At 39.2% G+C, this 16,032-nt stretch overlaps 1 protein-coding gene across 1 annotated transcript; it reads right to left on the bottom strand.

The window, feature by feature from the left end:
- Nucleotides 1–6,127: 6,127 nt before the first annotated feature.
- arl5a (ADP-ribosylation factor-like 5A) lies at nt 6,128–15,860 on the bottom strand. The gene is made up of 6 exons (XM_085435193.1): nt 15,501–15,860; nt 9,544–9,604; nt 9,249–9,396; nt 9,018–9,101; nt 8,434–8,585; nt 6,128–6,773 (listed from the first exon to the last, which is right to left on the bottom strand). Exons 1-6 carry the CDS (start codon nt 15,544–15,546, stop codon nt 6,725–6,727), a joined length of 540 nt encoding a protein of 179 aa, XP_085291319.1. The 5' UTR covers nt 15,547–15,860; the 3' UTR covers nt 6,128–6,724.
- Nucleotides 15,861–16,032: the final 172 nt, after the last annotated feature.

Below are 16,032 nucleotides of genomic sequence, written 5' to 3'. Positions count from 1 at the left end.
AAGCTGTAATGGCCAATTCAACAGCTGCCCACTGCTTTCTATTAAGTTAAAAACACCAAGAGAAGAAATCAATATTTCTGCCATCACAGGGGCAGCTCTAGATGTCCTCCTTTTTCATTCTATAAAACAGAGTAATATAGTTTAGCACCTCAAAGGTGAAGCAGCTGGTACTTTTTTTAACAGTGAATTTCCAGGCCGGTACAGCAGAACACTCAGGTGTCGTGTGAGCCACATGCAACAAAAAAGAAAAAAGCATTTTGCTATTATAAATAAATCAAGAACTATTTCTGGACCTCAACCATACAGCTGAGGTCCAGTGGTAGCTATAATTAACACAGCAATTCACTGTAAATGTATAGAAGACCAAGAAGTACCCTGCATTTTCTGTTCAGATGATGTGCCTCTATCGCTCTGGTATTTTATATCATTACTCTCACTCACTGCACCAGGAGCAGGGTGCTACCCGAGGACGAGATGGACAGCAGCAGCTGAATATCTCCTCTCTCGCTCAGTGTGCCTCTCTCGAAAGTGGTGGTGACCCTCCATTCTCTTATGAACTGGATGCTTGCTGCTTGGTCCTCATTGCCAACATCACTGCAACTAAAACAAAACAACAACTTGAGTGAGCTCACTTTTCCAGTTACCCCAAGAGATATCTACCCATGGTATATACAGGATCTGATGAGGACAGATAAAAATATTCTAGGCCTTATATTTCAGTTCCAAGTTCTGATTTTTTTTTACTTTTTTTAAAATTTTGGATATTTCTTGCTTGTCCCCATAGAGTGAAATATATTGCTCCTGAGAAGAATGAAAAACAAAATATAGTTATTAAATATAGTTTCTTATTGATTTTCTAAATCTAACAACAAACAACTGTTTTAATAGTTGCAGTTTCTTTTGGAAGCGTGTGCACTATTTAAATTTCAGATTTTATGGTGCATCGAAGATAATTATGATTCTGCCATCCCAGTGCCAAAGACACCCAAGGAGGTGGCTATGTGATGCATAGTCATTGGACAAAAACGACTGATGACCAGTGAAACCAGAACACAACAGCTGCAAGACAGACAGCTACAACACAAACACTGCCAAGGGTCAATGATAAACCACCAGCACCTAGGATAAGTATGAAGCCCAGTGAGGTAAGAGCTTAAAATTAAACTAGATGGTCAGTCATAGAGGGACTTTGCCAAAAAGATGCAGGTGATATCACAAATAATAACCTATCAAAATGTATAAATGATGATATATATACCCTACTTTTTCTAGCTCTATAAGACACATGCAATAAGCTGGTTGGTTCTTGTAAGCAAGAGCTGGACTGATTTAATAATAAAATTTTTATTCTTTTTTGATGATTGAACAGTCAATATTAGCATCATTGTTGTGAAGACACTCACTGACCACCTGTTCAACTGCTCATTAACACAAATGTCTAATTAGCCGTTCACGTGGTAGTAACAAGTACTGAGACATATAGACATGGTAGAAACGACCTGCTGAAATACAAAGAGAGCACCAGAATTAAGAAGAAAGGTGCCAGATAGGCTGATCTGTGTATTTCAGAAACTGTGATCTACTGGGATTTCCCCACACAACCATTCAGGGTCCATAGAGAATGGTCTAAAACAGAGAAGATATGTAGCGAGCTGCAGTTTTCTGTGAAAAAATGTCTCTCTAATGCCAGACGTTAAAGAGTAACGCTCAGTCTGCTTCAAACTGATAAAAAGGTAGTAGTACCTCAATTACCAGTCTTTATAATCAAATTATGCATAAGAGCATCTCTGAACACACAGTGCCTTCAAGCAGCTGGACTAAAACAGCAGAAGACTACATCGGGTGGAGCTCCTGTGAGCGAAGAACAGGAAGGGGAGGCTACATTTTGCAGAGGCTCACCAAAGCAAGACAAAAGAAGAATGGAAAAATATTGTCCGATGAGCCTCAATTTCTGGTGTATTAGAATTTGGTTTAAAGAACAAGAAAACATGTCTCCATCCTGCCTTAAATAGATAGTTCAGGCTGACACACTTTGGGCCCCCTACCTGAGTGTTGCTGCTGACCATGTCCATCTTGATGTTTCGCGCAGGATAATGTGTCTTTTCACAAAACTCAGATAATCTCAAATTGGTTTCTTGAATATTGCAGTATGCTCACTGTACTCAAATGGCCTCCACATTCACCAGATCTCAGTCCATCGGAGCTCCTTCGAATGTGGTGGAACTGCAGATTTGCATCATGGATCCACAGCTGACAAATCTGCAGCAGCTGTGTGATGCTGTGATGTTAATATTGACAAAACCTCTGCGGAATTTTTCAGCACCTTGTTGAATCAATGCCACAAAGAATTAAGACAGTTTTGAAGACCTAAGGTGATCCAACCCAGTACCTGTAAAATGTACCAGCTTTCAAACACACTTCTGCGGGAATTGCAGTGGCTGGCACATACTCAAAATAAAGTGAGGACACTGGTCTGTTATTCTGCACTGTGTATTTATGAAATGTTTAGTGCTGTCTACACTATTTATTGGTATTTTGGTGAAAGGGCTTTATTTTGAGTTGACATGCCCACCACAATAAAATCTGCTTTTAATGAAACATGTACAGTCTGACAATATGAGAAGCTATAGACCAAAGTCACCTCTGCGTGAGCTTTAATAACAATGACACATCTGTTGAAACATTTGCATCATTAAATAAACAAATCAGCATAGGTATGAGAAAAGTGAAAGAGTATGCAAAGCACATGAGTCCATGTCTCTAAATTTTCCTAATTTTATTATATATACAGGGAGTGCAGAATTATTAGGCAAATGAGTATTTTGTCCACATCATCCTCTCCATGCATGTTGTCTTACTCCAAGCTGTATAGGCTCGAAAGCCTACTACCAATTAAGCATATTAGGTGATGTGCATCTCTGTAATGAGAAGGGGTGTGGTCTAATGACATCAACACCCTATATCAGGTGTGCATAATTATTAGGCAACGTCCTTTCCTTTGGCAAAATGGGTCAAAAGAAGGACTTGACAGGCACAGAAAAGTCAAAAATAGTGAGATATCTTGCAGAGGGATGCAGCAGTCTCAAAATTGCAAAGCTTCTGAAGCGTGATCATCGAACAATCAAGCGTTTCATTCAAAATAGTCAACAGGGTCGCAAGAAGCGTGTGGAAAAACCAAGGCGCAAAATAACTGCCCATGAACTGAGAAAAGTCAAGCGTGCAGCTGCCAAGATGCCACTTGCCACCAGTTTGGCCATATTTCAGAGCTGCAACATCACTGGAGTGCCCAAAAGCACAAGGTGTGCAATACTCAGAGACATGGCCAAGGTAAGAAAGGCTGAAAGACGACCACCACTGAACAAGACACACAAGCTGAAACGTCAAGACTGGGCCAAGAAATATCTCAAGACTGGTTTTTCTAAGGTTTTATGGACTGATGAAATGAGAGTGAGTCTTGATGGGCCAGATGGATGGGCCCGTGGCTGGATTGGTAAAGGGCAGAGAGCTCCAGTCCGACTCAGATGCCAGCAAGGTGGAGGTGGATGGAGTCAAGCTCAACTCCCAGTCCTACTGCCAGTTTCTGGAAGACACCTTCTTCAAGCAGTGGTACAGGAAGAAGTCTGCATCCTTCAAGAAAAACATGATTTTCATGCAGGACAATGCTCCATCACACGCGTCCAAGTACTCCACAGCGTGGCTGGCAAGAAAGGGTATAAAAGAAGAAAAACTAATGACATGGCCACCTTGTTCATCTGATCTGAACCTCATTGAGAACCTGTGGTCCATCATCAAATGTGAGATTTACAAGGAGGGAAAACAGTACACCTCTCTGAACAGTGTCTGGGAGGCTGTGGTTGCTGCTGCACGCAATGTTGATGGTGAACAGATCAAAACACTGACAGAATCCATGGATGGCAGGCTTTTGAGTGTCCTTGCAAAGAAAGGTGGCTATATTGGTCGCTGATTTGTTTTTGTTTTGTTTTTGAATGTCAGAAATGTATATTTGTGAATGTGGAGATGTTATATTGGTGTCACTGGTAAAAATAAATAATTGAAATGGGAATATTTGTTTTTTGTTGCCTAATAATTCTGCACAGTAATAGTCACCTGCACACACAGATATCCCCCTAAAATAGCTAAAACTAAAAACTACTTCCAAAAACATTCAGCTTTGATATTAATGAGTTTTTTGGGTTCATTGAGAACATGGTTGTTGTTCAATAATAAAATTATTCCTCAAAAATACAACTTTCCTAATAATTCTGCACTCCCTGTATATCCAGAGGTTAAAGCAGGACAGAACGATCCAGAATGACATTCCAGCTTTTCCGCTTAATGCATAATCAAATAGGTGAGTTAAATTTCAGTGTGCTGCAGCCTGGTGTTGTTTCCAGTTGAAGGCATGGAAAATGTAGTCAGTAAATTACAAGCAAACATTATCCCACTGTCTTGCTGACACTGTCAACACAATATAATGCCTGTTATTCATTCAAGGTGCAGGTGAACATAAAGTTGGGATTGTGGAACTTCAACATATAGTGAGCATAAAGAGAGCAACTGTGCTTAAAGTGCCGTCCCCCAGGGAAGAAAAAAAAATAGTGATGGCCACCAGTGCTACTTCCTAGTAGATGCGCCTATGGAGTAAATTAGAAAATGCTATGTTATTTTCAAAAAAGCTGACTTCTGACCTTGAGGTTGAGGTCATTGAGATTCAAACTCACAGGGATTTTTAGTAGCTGGACCTATGGTATGAATTTCAAAATCCTATGTCGCCTCATTCTCAAGTTCTTGCATTTACAAACTTGGGTGTCCAGGCTGCCTGCCCCCCTGGCAGAGTGACAATAATACCGCATGAGCTATTGGCTGAGGGGTAAAAACATCTGAGAGTCAGAGAAAGACGTCAGTAAGTCAATGAGAGGACAGGAGAGGAATTTATATATCCAAAAATATATATATATACCAGCTTCTAAAGTGCGGCATCCCTGAAAAAGCTAGAAAACCACTGGGATAAATAAATGTAAAATCTGCCACGACAGTAGATTTAATATCTTCTTACATGTTGATAAATTGTGCTGTCTAAATCTATAAAGAGTAAAAGTAAAATTCAGAGTCAACAGAGCACGGGTCAGCAGATCACAGCATGCTCACAAATAAAACACATTTACGGGAACAAAGAATATAAATTATTGTTAGAAGTTATTCTTTTTCACATGCTGTACTCCTTCACCTGATCTAAGGGTTTAACTCCTAAGTACAGCTCGTGTCTAGTGAATATGAAGTGTCTGTGTTTATTTTTAGATTTTACTACATTTGCAAATACTTTCCATTGTGCAGGTCATGTTGGACTTCACTGCAATTAAATTGGTCAAGACTTACCATACAGAAAAGCATCTTACTGCTCTTTGGTTTCGCTTCAAGAAAGACTATTTAGTCTCTTTTGAAGAACAGATTAGAATAAAAACAAGTGAAGAAGTGCAGAGCTGGGTGAATTAGAAAAAAGTGGAATTACTACTTCTGGTGACACTTTCAGGACTTGTTATAGCAGTATTTGCAAACTCGTGGAATGACTAATGCTTTAAATCACCTCAATGTGACCTCAGCGCTACAGATATCCAAACATTTATTTAAATGTCCGAGCCAAAAAGATAATCAAGTCAAACCATGGCAAGAAATTTGGGAGTCAGTTGAGGTCAGATGTCAAATTAAACCAATGGAAGAGGAATGGAAACCCTATAACATAGACTGGCTTTGGTTTCTGTTGGTTTTAATTTTTCTGTTTCAGTTGTGACAACCCTGCCATGCAGTCCTTACACAACTGTGTCTTTTCCTCTTAATCAGGCACTGTGTGCTGCCTACATTTTATACCTGGTCCCTTCTTCTCTTTCTGAATCCCTCTGCCTTCCTACACTTTGGCTGTCTCTTCACTGTACTTCTGTAGGTGCTCGTCATCGTCCCTGAAAAGCTTCAGGGACCACAAGCTCGTGTGACGCATTCTGCCCCCTAAAGGACTAAAAAAAGAAAACGTCCAGTCACACTCACAGCATTCAATATGGTTCACAGATGTCTCTGGAAAAAGCAGATTCAAAAGAGTCGCCAGAAAGAAATACTCATTCATGACACAATGCAATTCACCTGAAACAAATAAAAAGACTTTATTTCAGTGATTATTAACAAGGACTGAAAGGAAGAGGGCACACTGTGATTCTACCCTCCCCTCTGCATGTTTCAGTCGTCATCAACCATAATCGCTTGAACATTCTGCTGCAGGCACCAAGTTTGAAGAGAATACTGGACTGTTCACACAGAGAGGCAATTAAAAACCACCACAGCCAGTTCGGCAATACTGCAAGGCCACCATGGGCTAGACTCACACGTAGCTCAAGAATAAGTCCATGTAGAGTTCCAAGGCAGATACGTTGCTGACCTCTGTGTTTTGTTCAAAGGAAAACCGTGCAGAAATTTCATTTTAAATAATTTGAGTCTCTTTGTTGTTCAACGTCCTTCTGGAAAGGTAATGTTTTTTTTTGTTCTCAGTTCAGATGACTTTTGTAAAATAAATTATTACAGAAGTACATAAAGTTCTGGCAGCGGTCTGTCCATGTCAGTTTCACAAGGAAGAGGAGAGGGCCATCCATCAACTGACCTTACCCCCATCCTCATTTTCATATCTGGAGGCAAAAATAAGAGAGAAGGGGCACACTCCTAATGAACGTTTTCAAAGTCATCATCTCACACGCAGCCGTGACATCATCCACTCAAGACCCTGGCACAACCTACAGGTTAAAAAAGAAAGAAAGACATTGGTGGAAGAGAGTGGGAGAGAAAAACAAAGAGAAAAGCATTAAGATAAAAAATTTTATACCGTACAAGAACAAAAGTTTAAGGGAAACTAATTGCTAATACTCTGGGCCTGTTACTGGTGTTATTTAGTAAAAGAATATGAAAAAATATTTAAAGTAATCACAAAATACTAAGTCTGCTAAATTTCACCCTTAATAAGCATCTCTTATTTTGCACCTGATGTGGCTCTGTGGTAGGTGTTGCTAGGAGTATTCAAGTGCATAACTGGCATGAACTGAAAAGAACTGAGCACCAGCGCCAAAGCTTTGGCTCTGTCCTATAAGTCATCATTAAGCCCCCATCCCAAATCTTTACAGCCAAGTCACACATATCGTGGCGATCGTGGCTCAAGAGTTGGGAGTTCGTCTTGTAATCGGAAGGTTGCTGGTTCGAGCCCCGGCTCAGACAGTCTCGGTCGCTGTGTCCTTGGGCAAGACACTTCACCCGTTGCCTACTGGTGGTGGTCAGAGGGCCCGGTGGCGCCAGTGTCCGGCAGCCTCGCCTGTCAGTGCGCCCCAGGGTGGCTGTGGCTACAATGTAGCTTGCCATCACCAGTGTTTGAATGTGCGTGTGAATGGGTGGATGACTGGATGTGTAAAGCGCTTTGGAGTCCTTAGGGACTAGTAAAGCGCAATACAAATACAGGCCACTTACATATTTCCGCAATAATACTGGTATCTTGATAAAACAGATGTTTTGTGTATTATTATAGGTAGCTAATTTATTTTATACAGTTGGCTGATGGGTTTGTAGTCTTTCATCAAATTTGTACACAGAGATCTTTCCATAATTAACATGATGAAAGCTCTAGGGTGCACAAAAGCCTCTGCATGTTTTTTCAGTAGTACATATACGCGGTTCTGCTACAGCTCGGCTTTAACTTTCTATTATCAGATCTGTGACACTATATTAATACGTTTGCCAGAATACAGCAGTTAAAGGGACTTATTGCTGCAATTTATAAATACCTGCCGTGTCAAACAGCATGCAGGGAAAAGGAAATAGAAAAAAGAAGGACCACTGAGTGCATTTATGCACAAAACAGTAACTTCGTTAACGTACAAATGGGTTGAGGCTTGAAGCTAAATAATGTTTTGTGTCCTCCAAAAAGACACTGTTAGGCTTCCTGAGCTGTCAGATTTATCCACATACAGCCCCCAGCTATTTCTAACTGAAGAGAAACATATTGATTCTACTTTAGCTGACTCTCATTGATCTGAATTGCTGTTTCTGGAGAGAATCACATGCATGAAAGCTGCGCTTGTAATACTGTGGCTGGTACATTATTTGCTTCCTCATTGGGTCTGCTTTGTTTATGACTGGCTAATTTGTGCAGCTTTTGGTAGAAGGAGAGTCATTTCTCAAATGAACAGGCTGCCTCTTTGTTAATAAATGAGAGCAATGTTAGTAGATCACCCTCACAACTTTCCACTCCCTCCAGTGCAATTTGGAGATTTTAGCTTCATGTTAATTTGCCCTGCTTAGTAAGTCTGACCCTTCATCACATTTTCCCTGCATAAAAGCAAATACTATATAATTATTTAATGCATACGTAAATTAAATTTTCCTCATATAACAAGTTTATATCCTCACCCCTCTCCTGTGAGGGCACAACAGGCCTGGATGTGCCACTGGTGGTCTTTGACGGAGGTAAGCTGGAGGCTCTGGGAGATCTCAGCCACAGACATGCATCCTTTCACATCCTGCTTATTGGCAAAGATCAACAGTCCTGCCTTTCTCAAGTCCTGGAGGCCAGAGAAGAAACATCAACAGAGAAGCCAAGATAAGGAAACATTTGTTTGCTTTATGTGTATTTTTAACACTGTGATGAGTTAACAGTACAGACAAAATCTCATTTACTGAAAAATGACTGATAGCATCAACTCAGAAAGACATTTCATATTCAGTGTACATACAATGAACCAGAAAACAATAATATTGCTACACACTTAAGTATATTTTCAGTAATATTTGAAATTTAAAAATGAAGCACCTTGAGATCAAGTTAATTTCTACTAGATTCTGACATGTGACAGAGCCTCATAAATAATGACTGCTGCATGGGACACATGGTTTCCATTATTTCATACAACAATCCATTAATATTAATTTGAATATATCTAATAAAATTACGTTATAATTATAAGGATCTTTGTCACTTTTTAAACGGTACTCACTTCATGTGCTAGCATTCTGTAGAGTTCTTCTTTGGTTACTGAGATCCTTTCTCTATCCGTGCTGTCAACCACCACAATTACAAACTAGTCGTAGAAGAAAGGGAGAAATAATGGACAAGTAATTAAATAACAACCCCTGCCAAACCACAGGCACAGTCATACATAACAGCACTGTAAGGGGAGGTTTTCAGAGTTTTCTTTCATTTAGTCAGAGTGAACATAATCTCATACCTCTGTGTTTGTGTAGTATGTATTCCACGATGACCTAAGAGACTCCTGGCCTCCGATGTCCCACATCAAAAAATGAGTGTTGTTGACGACTATCTCCTCCACATTGCTCCCAATTGTTGGGGATGTGTGTACCACCTCATTCATTGAACTATTAACATAAAAACAATCTTTAGGTTCTGTTGACAAGCAACATTTACAGAATAGCCACGACTATTTTTAATAAATTATATGACTTGAGGAAAAAAAAAAGGAAATATAAAGACGCTTACTGTACAAGTCAGATTTGGATACTTACAACTGATAAAGAATTGTGGTCTTGCCAGCATTGTCCAGGCCCACAATAATAACCTTGTGCTCTGAAAGGCAAAAAGACAAAGAAATCACAGACTAACAGTGACATCAATATCTGGGTTTAATTGCTAAGGACTAACTGATGTATGGCTCTTATGTAAACAAAGTGGTTGCTTCAAAAAGATGTCTGAATTGAGAGACTCAAACAATGAACTTTTTACTAATCCATACCGTCCTTTGGTACAAATTGTGTAGCTTCACACATCTAGCATCAGTGGGACATTGTGATGCTGCGAACAGTGTACCTTCACAGCTACAGATGAGTTAGTGGGCGGTTTAAAGCAAGCTTGTAGAGTCAGGCTGCAGCCATCAGCGGCTGTGGATATAACATACAGACGTATCTTTCTAATGCACAAAAAAGCTTTAGTGAAAAAGATAAACAAGAAGTGACAGCTGGGATCGATTTCCATCTTGCTGCTGATACAAACAGAAGGCAAGAAGTCCAATAGCAGACACAAGCATAAGACAAAGGTAAGGTTTTAACTTTAGCCTAGAGTGAAGGAACAAAGCGCTGATTATTATTTTCTTAAAAAAAAAAAAAAAAAATTATGAAAAAAATGATGTTCCAATATTGCTGGTTGGTATAAGAGTACATTTGGTATACTGGTCATAATTTCTTGAATAACAGGAATTTTTCCAATTTCTATTATCTAGATGTATGGCTTAACTAGAGCCTGACCAGTAGTATTTGCTGATATACTGGTACCAGTATTTATAATGGCCAATAAACGACAAAAAAAAAAAGTAAAGAAGGGACAAGAGAAACATCATTCAACCGTGTTATGAGTGTTGATGTGAGGGCTGCAACAAGTAGTAAACTAAAAATATTTGAATATTTAAATAGAGTTTTATAAAACCATGTAAATGTTTATTAGGAACAACAACATACTACAGCACGTCCTTGGGCCAGTATCAACTGCACTGTCTGCCATAACTGCACTAAATAGTAATGTGGCCCTAGAATGAAGGACAGAACAAGGGTAAATGTAAGGTGAATAAGATTATTATAATAAGTAAGTGAATAAGAAGAAAACTGGGGCAGAGACTTTAAAAAGCATGACGGCACAGAAAAATGTTGAATACAGACTGGGTAAAGCTTTCACATTTTTACATTATTATGAATATTATTGTGAAAGTTGTTCTAGAATTTGTCGATGCAGTTTTCTGCAGAATAATGAACCTCTGTTCATTTTTACTTCTGAGAAACTCACTGCTCTACTCAGTTAAGTTACTGGCCTGTCACCAGTTAACCTAGTTAGTTACCTAATAAAATCCTCCAGTTGTTTCTTTTTTAGTAATGCTTACTTTTATGAAACATTTGATGTCTTCTATGTTCTATTATTAATAAAATATGAAGTCATGAGATTTGCAAATCATTTTCTATTTACATTTTACAAAATTAAGTAACTTATCTCTATAAGAGAGCGAGATGAGGACTGAGGAGGAACAAAGACTGGTTGATGTCATTAGAAAAAAAACTAGTACATGACAGAAAAAGCATGCACTACCTTCTATTTGTATTAAGCTGAGCTTAACAGACTTATCTTCCTGTTTTGTTTATAGAAAAACTTGCGTCACAGGACAAATACACAAAGCCTGCATTAAGTCTCTCTTTCCTATGACTGTCTCCGGCGACAGTCATAGCAAAGAGATGAAGTACTGTTGAAATATGGGGAAAGCCAAAAACTGCACTTCCTCCACTTCCGTAACATTGATTCATTAGTGTTGAATTCTCTCGCAGCTGTTCTATTCCCATGTTGTTGCAGTATATTGATAACTAACCTCGTATTGTGGATGAATAATATCAATAGTTCTCCTGACTGAAGTTTGGCCCGTGTTGCCTGCTATGCGATTTCACTTGTCCCTGACCACCAGAATCCCTCACGTTAACTTTTATCGAGTGGAAAAAAAGTTGGCGTTCATCCTCCAGCTTCACTGTGCTAATGTTATGCTAACATAGCTGTGTCGCTAGCAATCACGTAGCACAACATTATATACCAGGTAGTCCAACTTCAGTAACCCTGCAAACACCACTGCTGTTTAGTTTTCTGTCTGCATTTATGTTGGAAGTGGTAGCAGAGCTGTACGTTTGAATTAGTTTCAAAAATCTCTCAGTCAGAACATGGTATGTCATGTTTAGGTGGAAACTAGCGAGCTAACTTCCTGTTAACTTCTAACTCCGTTAAATTTAATAAATTCTGTTTTCATGGATGCCTGGATGTTAAACTTAATTGTTACACCTGGTAAAGCAGCATCGCTGATGATTTAATTAAAGATGAAAGAATTTAGACCGTTTTTAACTCTTAGTGTTCGTTTGACTTTGGGACCTGAAATGGACGGAGTTTTGGACCCAGACTACTCCGCGAAGCTCCTCACTACGGCAGCCGTAATGCTCTGACAATCCATCAAGCAGTGCAGCTTAACAAAGTTGTACTAAAACATTTTTTAACAGATTTCTGCACGCCAAAATCGGTTCGAGGTCAGTAAGCACAACCAGAATTCATACATAAGGCGCACTCTCGATTTTTGAGAAAATTAAAGGATTTTAAGTGTGCCTTATAGTGTGGGAAATACCTTATACAGAAGAAAAGAATATATCGTGATATATATCGTTACCGCACGTGCTTCAAATTATACTGTGATATGGATTTTAGGCCATATCGCCCAGCCCTACTGCAGCTCTTCCAACTACAGCATTATCTGTACAAGCTAGTCAAGTTCGAAAACCCTGTTATAGTTTTGTTTATGTAAATGTAGATGGAAAACCCAACCTGTGTTACTCTGAATAAACTGCTATCATGAGATAAAACAGCCACTTAAAAGCTATAACATTTCATTTAAACTGGATACATAGACAAATATCAGCCTGTCGGTTGAGACCTATTGGCTCTTAAGTTTTAAATACTCCTATGCCTTTTAGCACATATGATCTATAATCTGTTATGCTGAAGAACACAGAACATAAAAAGCGTTCATTTGCTTACACTAGAGAAGGTGAAAATAATTTGTGTGCTCTGGAATATTTTTTGGAAGACAGCGAAGAAAGGAATGCCTATTATATCATATTATTGTATCTAGATCTATTACCACACTCGGTTTTTGCATGGATCCCCAAACTAACCTTTGACAAAACAACTTGTAATTCAAGGAAATCATAAAAAGTCCATAATCAGTGTGTAATCATGTACAGCTAAGCCTTCAGCTAACAAAACTAAAACCTCAAAACTGAGGAAGCGAAAACTTTTGCAAACAGATCTGTGCAAGGTGAAAAATGAGCTTTATATGTGCATTCTACCACACACAAAAATGTCATGTCATGTCAACATGCCATGTATGTTAATGTGCTTCTGTTCTTCCACTGGGTTGTCTCAGTCAGCTGGGTAAATGGTAAGACTTCTGAGATTTGGAAGCGCAGCTCTGAGGCTACATCCAGGGATGACAATAAAAGCTTTTCAGGCTTCAGGGACAGGATGGGTACAAGAAAATAAGAGCATAATTTAGAATTGAACAAATGGCAAATGTCTGGTCCTGTGACTCAGATGCATTATTATAGTATTGTCTGGCCACAAAACAGCTTATATGCATCTTAACATTACTCCTACATGTTTCTGGCCGTCAGGCAGATAATTAAAACACTACTCCTTACAGGGATTACTTTTTTGTGTAGGGGAGACCGGGGATAGTTGTAACGTGGGTCAGTTGTAACACTTCCAATTTCTCCAATCAGGGCTAAGTTTCAAATGATGTGACTCATCCTGTGCATGCCCAATTCAGTTCTGCTATCACATGTGAAAAATCAGCACATTTGTCAAACACAGACAATTTAACACGAAAAAAAGTAATTTGTATGCCAAAAAGTTTTTCTACTTTATTTCAATTTCTAATAGCATTATTTGCTTTTCAGTTAAACTCATCAAACTTAAATTGTGTTATTTGTATGTCTATGGGGATATATTCTGTGTAGGTCTTTAGTGCTAATGTTTTAGCCGTTGGCTGTAATGTTAGCTAGTTCATGGCTATAGGAGTCTGGGTCAGTTGTAACAGCAACAGTCTGGGTTAGTTGTAACAATAATGCAGATGTTACAACTTACCACACTATTACTTTAACTTATATTAAACAAGTTGGGGCAACGACATCAGCAGAGAGAGGTTCACTGGTCGCATTTGTATATGCGGTTAATGCCATTGGCAACACAATTCCTCCACTGTTTGTGTTCCCACACATACATTATGCAGACCACTGTGTCAGAGATGGACCAGTAGGAAGTACTGGTAGTGGAAATAAATCAGGATGGGTGCAAGAAACAGATTTCCTCATCTTTCTGAAGCACTTTGCAAACCACACCAAGGTAAGCCATGATAAAAAGTAATGGAATTGCGATGCTGGTGAACAACTACATTTTTTCAGCTTCATTGTTATGTTCAAAATTGGTGCAAGAGTTGTAGGTTATAATGCCCACTGAGCCAATGAAGCCAAACTCAAGGAAGACCAACCAAAATTAATGAAATATTCAGTTGCAGAAAATTCCATAACTTGTCTTTTTTGGGGGGGTTGGAATATGTTCAAAAGCTAGATTTCTGCATTCTGTCACACACACACAGAGCTACATAAATGGCTCTAAGTGCATTCATGTGTTGAATAAACAAAGATTACATGTTAATGTTTTGTTAGTACCCTTATTTCATTGTGTTACATTTCACCCCAGGATATGTTACAACTAACCCAGACTATGGGGTTAATTGTAACATTTCACTCTTTGTGTTTGAGACCATACCATGCAATGGGTATTGGGAAATTGTGCTGCAGAGAAAATAGCTGCACTATTTAATAGCCGAGACATGTAAATACTTTGCATTACATTTTGAATCCACTACCTTAAAAGAGCTCCAATTTACAGACAGAAATGTCAAAAATGTTACAACTATCCCCGGTCTCCCCTACATGACGACATTCTCTAACACATCAGTGTAAAGTCTCCCATATGTGTTGAGTTAACTTGAGTTAGAGTGAAGCTAGGTGACTGCAAAGACCTGTTTTATGTTATGATTCACATTATTTTCATACACACCTTTGTGCCCCTACAGAAGAGACCACACCCATCTGGTTAGACCTGTTTTATCGCAGGATAAGTGTGATCACTCAGAACATATGTATTTGCTGTGATCCTTCCCTCTAAGTGGACAAGCGAACCCACACAACTCACCAACGAAACGGTTCCCAACAGAGCTGCTGGATCCCCTTACTGTAGGTGTCAAGGGTTCAGATTCTTCCTTTAATTTGTCACCTATCAGAAAACTCCTGACACTAATCTGATAAGATTAAGTAATCACACTGGCAGTACAAAGTCAGTGTGATTCAGTCTAAAGTCAATCGCCTTGTTAACTGGAGAATTTTGCTGATGTAGCTGACTTCTGTGTGCTCTGTTGGTGTAGCCATCTCCAGTCTCAATGCCGGTGTCAACCCGGACTGAACACAGCATCACACTGTACCTCGGGGTTCAGGTTACAGAGGTTTCGCAAGGACCTGTTTACGGATTCAAGATCACTAGCCAGGAATCTACTTGGTTTTGCCTATCTGCGCTCTAGAACCCGAGAGCATAAATAATCTAACACAAAGTTAATTCAGAAATGGAGCGCCATGTTCGCAGAAAAACTATCATCTTTGCCGGTCCATTGGTGAAATGCTGACCATATCGTTAAATATAAACGGTAAACCATGAGGTAACTTTTAAATTCACCGACAATACCAATAATGAAACAGTAAACGTCCCGTTAGGGACAGAAACTGGTTACACGGCTAATTATGAGAGAATAGACCAGCGGGCCTTCTCTGACCACGGAGCCCCCTTAGCTCCTACACCTTCGACAGTTTCATGATGAATGCCGCAGCACCATTCTTACCTTGGTGGTTAAAAAGCCTCCATAACTTTGTAAATAGTATTCCCATGGCTGACGGTGATGAATTTCGATGCCAGCTTGTAATAGTTCGATGTACCTTAGCTAGCCAGCCTTGTTGTTCAGTCCTGCCAACTTCAACTAGCTAGCTAACTTGCTAACTACAACGACGATGACCTGTCAAAGCATTCAAATACAACTGCCATACTTATATGAACTGACTTCTACTCTACATGACCTACGAGGTGAAAATGTAGGTCCGACGACTGATTTACTGTATGAAACAAAACCGAAAACGCTTAACACTGTCACTTGCTAGTTCGTATCAGCTGGCTGTTGTGAAGTACCCTGCGCTGTCAATCTTGCGCATGCGTGTCTAGTATCTTATGGAGCGCTATAAGGAAGGAAAAGCATTTATTATATTATATTATATGATATGAAAACTTCATACACAACAGGTTTAATAATTATTAAATACAGTAACAGGTAAATTATTTTTTATGAATATTTCTATAAGCAAAAAACAAAAACACCCCAC

Source organism: Copadichromis virginalis, linkage group LG16 (genome assembly GCF_057382275.1).
Source record: "Copadichromis virginalis isolate Kocher_CV1m ecotype Utaka linkage group LG16, C_Virginalis_male_GT1.1, whole genome shotgun sequence".
Taxonomy (NCBI): domain Eukaryota; kingdom Metazoa; phylum Chordata; class Actinopteri; order Cichliformes; family Cichlidae; genus Copadichromis; species Copadichromis virginalis.
This window is presented reverse-complemented; position numbering and strand designations above follow the sequence as displayed.

Excerpts from the sequence above, each read along its gene's own strand:
- arl5a (XM_085435193.1), bottom strand. The coding sequence starts at position 15,546 with ATGGGAATACTATTTACAAAGTTATGGAGGCTTTTTAACCACCAAG. Across the intron at positions 9,397-9,543 it reads ACCACAATTCTTTATCAGTT|TTCAATGAATGAGGTGGTAC; the intron begins GTAAGTATCCAA and ends TTATGTTAATAG. Across the intron at positions 9,102-9,248 it reads CATACTACACAAACACAGAG|TTTGTAATTGTGGTGGTTGA; the intron begins GTATGAGATTAT and ends TTCTACGACTAG.